At 41.4% G+C, this 11,860-nt stretch overlaps 1 protein-coding gene across 3 annotated transcripts; it reads left to right on the forward strand.

Annotated features, from left to right (window-relative positions):
* The first annotated feature begins 949 nt into the window (after positions 1-949).
* On the forward strand, positions 950-8,038 carry LOC117759518 (anionic trypsin-2-like). 3 transcript variants are annotated; one of them, XM_034581696.1, is made up of 6 exons: positions 950-1,049; positions 6,497-6,677; positions 6,821-6,994; positions 7,103-7,164; positions 7,390-7,547; positions 7,671-8,038. In XM_034581696.1, exons 1-6 carry the CDS (start codon positions 1,001-1,003, stop codon positions 7,824-7,826), a joined length of 780 nt encoding a protein of 259 aa, XP_034437587.1. In that variant the 5' UTR covers positions 950-1,000; the 3' UTR covers positions 7,827-8,038. The 3 variants fall into 3 exon arrangements, with proteins under 3 accessions (XP_034437587.1, XP_034437595.1, XP_034437602.1); XM_034581704.1 differs by having other exon boundaries at positions 6,497-6,674; positions 6,818-6,994; XM_034581711.1 differs by lacking the exon at positions 950-1,049 and adding an exon at positions 6,084-6,299 and having other exon boundaries at positions 6,497-6,674; positions 6,818-6,994.
* Positions 8,039-11,860: the final 3,822 nt, after the last annotated feature.

Here is an 11,860-nt window from a genome sequence, read left to right on the forward strand (position 1 = left end):
GAGCTTGGATAGGGAGGAAGTTTCCCTGTCGGGGTGAGCTGGAGAGCTGCACCTCTCCTCCATGGAAGTTGAGCAGAAAGAAAGGTGAGCTGGAGAGCCACACTTCTCCTCTCGGAGAGTTGAGTAGAAAGAGAAAGAGGAGGGGGGGATCTGGGCTTATATTGTCCTGGTGACCTCATGGGTCATGTGACCCAGAGTGACCAATAGTGGAGTTGTGTCCACGGTCAGTTTTCTCACCTCGGCTTTAGAAGTTGAAGCACCCTGGGAGATTGAGTTCTGGAGAATCTCCTTCGTCTCCAGAACAAAGAAACATGTCGTCAGGCTTTGACTAAACATGTAGGCCGAACTGTAGTTCACAAATACCAGGTCCCAACAGTGTCATTGATCCTCTCTCAACCAGTCCCTCCACGTTACAATCAGAAGTGCAGCAGCCTCTTACATAAAGGACACATCAAATGAACGATTCAACAAACTTTATTCTTTTAACCTTGATTAGACTGAATGAATTCAACACTCTTTCAATGGTGCCTTGAAAACCCATCAACCTTTACAATTCAATTTAAACAGCCTACCCCAAAATGATGTAGGATCAATGTCGTTAACCTGTTTGTTGGTCTTTCCAACAAAGGTTCAATAGGTTTTATAAATACTCTGTAATCGTAGAATATGTACCAGCTACATATAAAATACCTACGAAATACGTTCTTTGCAAGATCCCAAATTTGTACCTCTCTGTTTGATGAACTTCACAAGTTCTTCCTCTGTACCTACATATAAGTACTGATACCTGAGGTATTTGTACAGCATTCGTACAAAATATTACACTGTACGTTAATCTAAACTGTTATCCAAAAATTAGCATAGATGTGCAGATTACTTTAGCCAATGGGGTTGCGTAAATCTTCACAATGTGATTGGTGCCTCAGAGGCTGACGGGACAGAGGAACAGATTAAAAAAGACACAACCGTTGCATCTGGAGGACAGTCACTGAGACGGTGAATGACAGCGATGGCTCGTCTCACAACTCTTCTCTTTGCCATGTGGCTTGGTGAGAAGGCAGCAATTCTCATGTTGTAGTTTAAGCGACAAACTGTTTTAAGAAAATCAGAGCGTCACATTTTTAGCTTCGCAGAGCTGCGAGTGAATTAAAGGCTTTTGTGACTTTGTGACTGATGCCTCATCTTCGAAAAAAAAGAAACCAAGAGCTTATTCAGACGTGAAACCTAAATGTTAAATAACCATCAGACTAATGTAAAAGAATGTCTTTTTAAAAGAGGTTTAGGTAAAGTGTTTCTAACAAGATACTGTGATAAGGTGGTGTTCTCTGTCTGCACACTCACAGCCACGATTCTAAATCATAATGTTGGAACTATTTCTCATTCAGGTGTGACAGTGAGCACAGTGGTTGATCTGGAGAAGACAATCATCAGAGGTCAAAAGCGTGGACCAAATGAGCGTGTCTGTACCATGTCCAGCTGAAAGCCACTGATGGAAAACAACAGTCCTCTAGTGTTTTCTACCTTTCTGTGATTTAATTTGAGGTATTGGTCCCCGAAGACGATATATCAGTGGTTTAAATCTCTTGAGCCCCTCCTCCGATTGGCTGACTGCACTGACACGCGACCAGGCCTATCACCGGTCTTATTCTGGCGCATTCACTCTGGTAAACATAAATGAAAGTCATGTTATATTTGCAGCTATAGAAGACCAGCCACATATTCACAGTCGGTTACAACAGGATGTTTCTGAACTGTAAGTTACACCGTCCTCATGTTTGTTCAAGTTTTAGCAGGACAGTCGGCCAATGTAGGAGTAACGTCCCGAGTTACAGTACGGAGTTTCACAATGGAGTTTCACAATGGAGTTTCAATACGGAGTAACGTAGACTTTACTCCGAACTGAGCACAGCGACACGGCACATCAGAAGGAATAAAGAGTAACCTCTGGTCTCGAACAGTAACGTTCTGAGCAGGAATGTGCACGGACACATTCTCTTCCTTGCATCCCTCCACACTACAGTGTTTCTTCAGTGTTGTTTGATGTGGTTAGCCTGTGGTAGCTAACAAGCTGCTAGCTCAGCAACAAGTCTGCTTGTTGTCGCATTTGGTGTGGAGGGGTGTTGGTGGTGAGCGGGGGTGGTGGGTTCGGAGGCTGGACTGGTACCGTCTGGGTGGGGCTGAGAGACGAGTGCAAACCCATATGACACATTAGGGGGAGGAAGTACAAAACGAGACGTTTCGATTAAATAATTCTTAGAATGAACTGAGTGAAAAAGTCCGCGGAGTGACTGTTTTCATACTTTGAGGCCACCTACTGACCCCTTCAAGTCATTACGGATAGTAAAATCCCAGAAAATGTATTTTACACAATATGGGCGCTTTAAAACTCTTGAATTTAGTTGTCTTTTCAAATTGAAAATCTTTGGCCATCTTTGGCAGTGTCCTCTACCTACATGGCTCCTCTATTTTATCCTGAGATACCTGTATTCTCTCAGTTTTGTGCGTCACGTGTTGTTGTCGTTGTTATTCTAACCGATTGATTTCGAAATTGGCCTTTCTGTTGCAATAGTTCTGGTGGCAACTGTTTGTTCTCTTATTCAAAACACTTCTTCCCCTTCTCACGTCTGTTGACACGATGCTGACAAGTGTTTGAGCCGAGAAATCTCTGTGTCCAATCTGCAAGTAAGGATGAAGAGTAAAAAACAGAGCAAGTTCTCAGGATGGCTTTCAGAGATAACAGCTGTAAGTGTAACCAGAACGCGTCACGATTATCTCAAATCTTTCTTTTGTCTGTGGGAACACCAGCTCTTTATGAAAATGTTCCTTGGAGACTAATACATGATCCACACTATAAGTATTTTTATTATACTTGCTCTATGTTTCAGTTTGAAATTAGAAGGACACTCAGTACATTTCTTACCTAAACCAGGGTCCAACAGCTTAACTCCTTAAATTCAATCACAACCAACTAAACAAGATCATAAACAACATAATATATTTTGCAAAAGAATCGCAGGTTGGTGAAAATAAAACCGAATCAAGATCCGTGCAGTATTCCCTGGGTAATAGGTCAAAATATGGATAAAAATATGACCAACCCTGCAGATGTAAAATATGTATATAGGACGCTCAATTTTGATTAAATATATACAAATAATTCCTAGGTCTGCCCCTTTGTCCAGATCCACGCTAAAATTTAAGGGGTTCTTTCTTGGCCCATGTCCCATCCTTCCACTTAGTTTCATTAGTTTAACGTAATCCTGCTGACAAACAACGAACCAATAAACTAGAATAGCACTTAGAGTGCACATACCTCTGCCAAGGCTCAAGATGTCCAGACATTCTCCAGAGTTCATGTCTCACAACGGCTAGACAATCATAGATATTAGTCCCCTAAACATGAACAAACACAATCTACTTAGAGGGAGTAATAAAGGACCCAATCTTGATATTTTCAGGCCAACTCGTAGTGGTTTCGGTCACACTCCTTGTCGGAGCATTGGTATCTTGAGGCTGCAGAAAACCATGGCACGGTTGACCAATCAAAACCTGGTCTGAGGTAAATTGTAAAGCCTTCCACATTTTATATTTAGGGTGCATTAATAAGATAGCAAAACGTGTTGGTTGTCTACCGGTGCAACCTAAGCCAGGATAAGTGGATGACAATGGACGGACCGAAGGCTCAGCTTTAGTTTGAATCCGTTTCCACCACAGAAAAAACTTTAGGGATTCATAAGTAATTGAACAGATTCATGTAAAGTCAAACAATTCTCACATTCAATTTTGTCAGGGTATAATCCTCCTTATTAACACATGAGACTGTGGACCTGTGTATAGAATTGACCTGTAAAGACACTTCTCTTTCTTACTTCTGCTGTATTGGTGACTGGCTGTTTCTCTTTGGTCGTCCTTCAACGGAAATCTCTTTCAACAATCTGCAAGTCACAATAACGGTCAAAACAGTACAAGCTGTGTTTTTTAAGATAAACTGGAAATACAATATCTGTCAAGATGCTAAATATGGATCATTTTGTATAGTAAGCAAATCAATATCAGATATCAGATTATATATGAAAAAGGTAACAGTCTCTAATCACAGGTGGGCGCCCCACCAGCCCCGGCGACCGCTATGAGTGTGAATCTGGAAAGCTGTGTTCATTTCCAAGTCCATGCTGAAACTAGACCTCTCGTCTCAGAGACGTCCGCCGTCCTCTCCTGCTCCTCCAGGTCCTCTGACATGGCTGCTTCAGCCCTGACTGTCTCACTTGGGACGACTGTGCTCTTGGCGATCAGGAAACTCCGTAGGTGAGAAGCCTCTGCTTCATACATTTCTACTGTGTGTGTGTGCTGTTATTGGAGTCCTCGCTCATAGCGGGACAATCTAGATTACTTAGCATTAGCATGCTAATTGGTGTGTTGTATATGTGTGTGTACAGGGACAGGCACTTCAGCCACAAGAGTTAAAGTTAGTCTTTAAAATAAACACAATTCCCATCTTATCCCAACGGGTCCTGACGAGGTCAGTGTTAAATCCTGGAAGAAGACCTAAAGAGGTAACAAGAGTGTAACAGTCTATTCAATATTCGATGCACATACAGTCGATGGTCTATACGTCTTCCCACTTTCCAGATATGAATCTGAAATATCTTGGGAACTACTTTGTTTCAAATAACACATGACTTTGACTGATCCTCTACATTTTTAATTATGATGTTGTATACGCTGTATCTATGGTGAAGTATGGGTCACATGAAGTATATAACACCTCCTCATGCAGCTAACTGCTAACTGTCTTCTTCATACGACTCCAACCCCCCTCCTCCCCAGCCTGCATCCTCTAAAGTGTCCATCACACCTCACCATGTTAGAAGACAGCTGAGGAAACTCCTCTCAGGCAAGGCTCCGGGCCCCGATGGTGTCAGCCCCAAGGTGCTCAAAGCCTGTGCCCCCCAGCTCTGTGGAGTGCTTCACCGTGTCTTCAACATGAGCCTGAGTCTTCAGAGGGTCCCTGTGGTGTGGAAGATGTCCTGCCTCGTTCCTGTGCCGGAGACGCCGTGTCCCAGTGGCTCCAAGGACTACAGACCGGTGGCACTGACGTCCCACATCATGAAGACCCTGGAGAGACTCGTCCTCGAGCAGCTCAAGCCCATGGTCAGGCCACACTTGGATCCCCTCCAGTTCGCCTATCAGCCCCGGCTTGGAGTTGAGGACGCCATCATCTACCTGCTGAATCGAGTCCACGACCACCTGGACAAGCCGGTCAGCACTGTGAGGGCCATGTTTTTTGACTTCTCCAGTGCTTTCAACACCATCAGGCCAGCTCTACTGGGCGAGAAACTCACAGCGATGCAGGTGGATGACCCCGTTCTGGACAATGTCTCCCACCCTCTCCATGACATGCTGGTCAAACACAGGAGCACGTTCACTGCAAGACTGAGACCACCAAGATGCACCACAGAGCAGATTCATGTAAAGTCAAACAATTCTCATATTCAATTTTGTCAGGGTATAATCCTCCTTATTAACACATGAGACTGTGGACCTGTGTATAGAATTGACCTGTAAAGACACTTCTCTTTCTTACTTCTGCTGTATTGGTGACTGGCTGTTTCTCTTTGGTCGTCCTTCAACTGAAATCTCTTTCTTCAATCTGCAAGTCACAATAACGGTCAAAACAGTACAAGCTGTGTTTTTTAAGATAAACAGGAAGTACAATATCTGTCAAGATGCTAAATATGGATAATTTTATATTGTAAGAAAATCCCTGTTAGAAGTCGTCCAGTAAATTGCCTGCTTCTTTCATTGAAACTGATGGAAAAACATTGAAATCGTTGTTGACACTGTGTCAGAAAGGCGTCGATTAAGGTAAGATTCATTTTGTGAATGTTGAAATACTGCTCATGAAATACAACAAGAACCGTTGGGGAATCAGAGCAAAGCTGTAATGAGGGAGGTCGTTTTCATGCTGTCCTTTGAGACACAAACCAAACTGTAAGAACTCACTGTCAGATTGGTTGAAGAAATAAAAAATGTTGAACATTATTAACTGCTGCTGGCGTTGCATCGCAATGGGACAACAACAACTGATAAAGATCAACAATTAGCATAGATGAGCAGATTACTTTAGCCAATGGGGTTGCATCAGTAAATCTTCACAATGTGATTGGTGCCTCAGAGGCCGACGGGACAGCGTGAACACATTTAAAAAGACACAATTGTTGCATCTGGAGGACAGTCACTGAGACGCTGAATGACAGCGATGGCTCGTCTCACAACTCTTCTCGTTGCCATGTGGCTTGGTGAGTAGGCAGCAATTCTCTCTGTGTTCTAGTTTCAAACTGTTTCAGTAAAGCAATGCATCACATTTCTGTCTTTTATCAAGGTGTGAAAGTGAAGGAGTTTGTGACATGACTGGGTCTGACCAAGAAATACTGCTGCTGCTTCTTTTTCTTTTTGTCAGATACTGTGATAAGGTGTTGTTCTCTGTCTCATTCAGGTGTGACAGTGAGCACAGTGGTTGATCTGGAGAAGAGAATCATCGGAGGTCAAGAGTGTGGACCAAATGAGCGTCTGTACCATGTCCAGCTGATAACCAATCATGATACCTTTTGTGGCGGCTCTCTGATCAGTAACCGGTGGATTCTGACTGCAGCTCACTGCTATAAGCCAGGACGGTGAGAAAGTGAAACAACTTTTACTTTAAAGCTCTGATGCACCGGTCATTAATGGTTTGATGTAAAACTATGATTAATAACCAACAGTATTAAAATATGACGTGTTGACTGTGATTCAGTGATGTTTAAACTTTTACCTGTAGGACGTTCACTGCACATATAGGCGTGCATGCTGGTCCTCCTAAAAGAGTACGAATCACAGATCGACCTGTGATCTTCAACGACGGCAAGCAACACGACCTCATGTTACTGAAGCTGCCTAAAGCAGTTGTAGGTGTCAAACCTGTACGAGCTCCCGACTGTCAACATCCTCCCAAGAGGTGAGTTCTCATCCTTCCAGTGAACATGTGAAAATAAAAACTAGAATTAGTTAATTAACTACGTATGGTTTCAAAATATATTTTAATTTTAATTTTTGTTTTTTACAGAGATGCTGTGGTTCAGGTTGCAGGTCACGGTTCCACGAAGGTTGGCCCAAATAATGAAAGAAGTGAGATTAATGTTATTTGATTATTTTTATAATCTTTTTTTCCTTTTGTTCTTGTTTTGTTAAGAAACAAATATTTAAATCAATCAGGTTTTTGTTTGCCTTCTTATTGTGTTGCTTATTTATACAAAAACACTCTCATAGGTTAAATGTAATTCATTAAAGTATCAATAAGTATAATAATCTTCCGGTGGTGAGTTCACTGGTAAAAACTTTTCTTCTCCTCAGAACCTGGTTCTTCAGACACTCTGCATTGTGCTGATATGGACGTCATCGACTGTGAGACGTTCATGAGCTTTCTGCGTCGGAAAAATCCAGAACTCTTCGCAGCCTATAAACATGAGCACTTGATCTGTGCCCATACACCTTCGGTGGATGCCACTCACGTGAGTACACATGTTCACACTTTGTTTCATTTCTTCAGCTTTAACAAGTGTCAATTGTTGGTTATAAATAGAAATAATAATTTGAGCAAAAAAGCGCAATAAATACACGTATGTCTTTCACAGGGTGACTCTGGTGGAGGAGTGGTGTACCAGGACAAGATTTATGGTGTCATTGTACGTGGGCATCCTACAGTTGTCTCTGGTTGGTCACTTATGACTATGGACCTCTGTTATGGGCCATACGATCAGTGGATCAGAAACACCATCGCCCGACCATGAGAAAATGCAGCTTTTGGTTAAAGGTGAAATGTTCAGTTTTTAACAGACATTTCACATCAAACTTTACAGTTGATGTCATTGTTCATTAAATGTCCAGCTATAATTTGTAAAGCCCTTTATTCTTTTTACACAACCTTTAAAGGTTCAGTGTGTAAGATTTAGGTGAAAGCACCTATCCGCAGAAATTTAATATAAAATAATCCGAGTCATGTTTTCTTTGGTATGTTTCATCTAAATTGTATGAATTGTTGTTTTCCTCACTCTAGAATGGGCCCTTTGAATTAAATACTTTATAGTTACTTCAGGAGCGAGTCCTTTCTACGGAGGCCACCATGTTTTTTACAGTAGCCCAGACTGGACAAACTAAACACCTTTTGAGTTTTTATGACATCTGAAGCTACCACAGGTCCTCTAACGTGTTTGAAAGGGGAGGATGATGTGAGGGGTATTCAGCTGCAACATGACATTTCACCACTAGATGTCAGTAAATTCTACAAACTGAACCTTTTTAAGAAAATTTAAATCTGTAAAAATAATGTTTTACATTGTCTTGTATGTAAATTCAACAGATTGTGTCTGTTTTCATACAGTCATTGTATTGGCGACACAAAATAAAACATAAATTACAAAGGGAGACACAGTAATAAACTGCTCTACTTTCACCAGTTCTGAAAATACAATGAACAATGTCACTTCCTTCTGTTCTGTCAACTGAAATAAAATGAGTAGCATTTCATCCGTGTCAGTTGTTTTCATGCTTTCAGTTTCTAGTTTGTCGTGTCAGTTTTCTACTTTTATTAAAGTCCCGCTCCATGTGAAGTGTTTGTGGGGAGAACATCAACAACTGGGCTTTTATTATAGCATGGATCATGAAAATGTGTTTTGTAATTCAGCCATATTAGAAAGACAACAATACTATTCCTTTAAGAATCCATTAAACGTTGGTGTTAATCCAGATAAAGGAGCTAATCAAGGATTTGATTTACTGTCTTTAAGATTTTGAGTAAAGGGCTTAAAAAAAACATTTTCACCAATTTCCCAGGTAATCATTCTGTTATCGTGAGGAAAGAAATCTGGCTCGTTGTGCATATGATACCTTAAGCGTGACACGGTTAAATGGTGTGCCTTTGGGCATTCAACAAATTTGGTTATCAGAACAAATATTGAGTATTAATATTAAAAATATTAATATTAAAAAATAACTAATTGATTGAAGTTACCTTGGGGCACCACCCTTCGAAGGAAGGGAAAAGAGCCAATTTATTGATTAAGTCTCATGAAAGTACTAACTACAAATTTGGAACTCGGATCAATAATTAAATTAATAACTATAACCAAATTACCACATAGATAGTTAGCAAAGTTGAAGGATATGGAGTTCTTGACAGTGTAGAGGTTGGCAAAATTCACAATTATGCAACATTAATGAAGACAACATTTGTTGAAGAAAAACATTTACTATGAAGATAATAAAAGTATAAAAACACAAACTACTAAAAGTGTACTTGCTAAATACAGATGTGTATGTGAGTATTCGTGCGTGTGTGTGTGTGTGTGTGTGTGTGTGTGTGTGTGTGTGTGTGAGTGTGAGTGTGCTTTCAAAATGGCGGCTGGCCACTATGAAGACAAAGACCCCCTGGTGTTTCCACCATGTGGCTGAGATCACATGTGTATCTTAAGTTTCGGGAGATGTGTGCATGTGTTTGTGTGTGTGTGTGTATGTGTGTGTGTGTGTGTGTTGGTGCTAGGTTAGAGAGAGCAGCTAGTTGAATGCAAAGAAAGACTGTGAAGAGCACAACATAACTAACATTAACTTTCAAATAACTTATAACCAAAATATAACAGCAACACAAATCAAACTTATAAACATCACACGGAATAGAACAAACAGTCTTTGCTTAGCCTAGAATAATTATTAGGCCCAGCTGTGTTACCTGTCCATGAAAAGGGAAAAAAGGTTGATTTGCTGTTTGAAGTCCAGTGAAGTCGTCTTGCTGGTTTGTGGCTCCTGTGTTTGTGGTTCTGCTGTGCGATGCAGCTCTTGTGCTGAAGTTCTTAGGCAGGCTCTTCCGTCGCTGCCTTTGGAAGGTTTCAGCAGTCTGCTCCAGGCAGGCCTGCTTGAAGGTGGGTAGAGCTTGGATAGGGGGAAGTTTCCCTGGCTGGGTGAGCTGGAGACCTGCACCTCTCCTCCATGGAAGTTGAGCAGAAAGAGAGGTGAGCTGGAGAGCCACACTTCTCCTCTCGGAGAGTTGAGTAGAAAGAGAAAGAGGAGAGGGGGAACTGGGCTTATATTGGCCTGGTGACCTCATGGGTCACCAGGCCAATAGTGGTTGAAAGTTGTGTCCACGGTCAGTTTTCACACCTCGGCTTTAGAAGTTGAAGCACCCTGGGAGACTGAGTTCTGGAGAATCTCCTTCGGCTCCAGAACAAAGAAACAAGTGGTCAGGCTTTGACTAAACATGTAGGCCGAACTGTAGTTCACAAATACCAGGTCCCAACAGTGTCATTGATCCTCTCTCCACCAGTCCTCCACTTTACAATCAGAAGTGCAGCAGCCTCTTACATAAAGGACACATCAAATGAACGATTCAACAAACTTTATTCTTTTAACCTTGATTAGACTGAATGAATTCAACACTCTTTCACATTTGATGTGGTTAGCCTGTGGTAGCTAACAAGCTGCTAGCTCAGCAACAAGTCTGCTTGTTGTTGCGTTTGGTGTGGTGGGTTCGGAGGCTGGACTGGTACCGGCTGGGTGGGGCTGAGAGACGAGTGCAAACCCATATGACACATTAGGGGGAGGAAGTACGAAACGAGACGATCGATTACATAATTCTTAGAATGGACTGAGTGAAAAAGTCCGCGGAGTGACTGTTTTCATACCTTGGGGCCACCTACTGACCCCTTCAAGTCATTACAGATAGTAAAAGCCCAGAAAATGTATTTTACACAATATGGGAGCTTTAAAACTCGAAAACTTGAATCTTGTTGTCTTTTCAAATTGAAAATCTTTGGCCATCTTTGGCATTGTCCTCTACCTACATGGCTCCTCTTTTTTATCCTGAGATACCTGTATTCTCTCAGTTTTGTGCGTCACGTGTTGTTGTCGTTGTTACTCTAACCGATTGATTTCGAAATTGGCCTTTCTGTTGCAATAGTTCTGGTGGCAACTGTTTGTTCTCTTATTCAAAACACTTCTTCCCCTTCTCACGTTTGTTGACAGGATGCTGACAAGTGTTTGAGCCGAGAAATCTCTGTGTCCAATCTGCAAGTAAGGATGAAGAGTAAAAAACAGAGCAAGTTGTCAGGATGGCTTTCAGAGATAACAGCTGTAAGTGTAACCAGAACGCGTCACGATTATCTAAAATCTTTCTTTTGTCTGTGGGAACACCAGCTCTTTATGGAAATGTTCCTTGTAGACTAATACATGATCCACACTATAAGTATTTTTATTATACTTGCTCTATGTTTCAGTTTGAAATTAGAAGGACACTCAGTACATTTCTTACCTAAACCAGGGTCCAACAGCTTAACTCCTTAAATTCAATCACAACCAACTAAACAAGATCATAAACAACATAATCTATTTTGCAAAAGAATCGCAGGTTGGTGAAAATAAAACCGAATCAAGATCCGTGCAGTATTCCCTGGGTAATAGGTCAAAATATGGATACAAATATGACCAACCCTGGTCATATTTGTATATAAGACGCATAATATGTATATAAGACGCTCAATTTTGATTAAATATATACAAATAATTCCTAGGTCTGCCCCTTTGTCCAGATCCACGCTAAAATTTAAGGTTTTTTTTCTTGGCCCATGTCCCATCCTTCCACTTAGTTTCATTAGTTTAACCTAATCCTGCTGACAAACAACTAACCAATAAACTAGAATAGCACTTAGAGAGCACATACCTCTGCCAAGGCTCAAGATGTCCAGACATTCTCCAGAGTTCATGTCTCACAACGGCTCGATAATCATAGATATTAGTCCCCTAAACATGAACAAACACAATCTACTTAGAGGGAGTA

This window comes from Hippoglossus hippoglossus, chromosome 1, assembly GCF_009819705.1.
Source record: "Hippoglossus hippoglossus isolate fHipHip1 chromosome 1, fHipHip1.pri, whole genome shotgun sequence".
NCBI classification, from domain to species: domain Eukaryota; kingdom Metazoa; phylum Chordata; class Actinopteri; order Pleuronectiformes; family Pleuronectidae; genus Hippoglossus; species Hippoglossus hippoglossus.

Bases quoted from the DNA above. Each gene is read 5' to 3' on its own strand.
- LOC117759518 (XM_034581696.1), top strand. From the start codon at position 1,001: ATGACAGCGATGGCTCGTCTCACAACTCTTCTCTTTGCCATGTGGCTT. The intron at 6,678-6,820 runs AGAAAGTGAAAC...TACCTGTAGGAC, and splicing joins TGCTATAAGCCAGGACGGTG to GTTCACTGCACATATAGGCG. The intron at 6,995-7,102 runs GTGAGTTCTCAT...TGTTTTTTACAG, and splicing joins TGTCAACATCCTCCCAAGAG to AGATGCTGTGGTTCAGGTTG.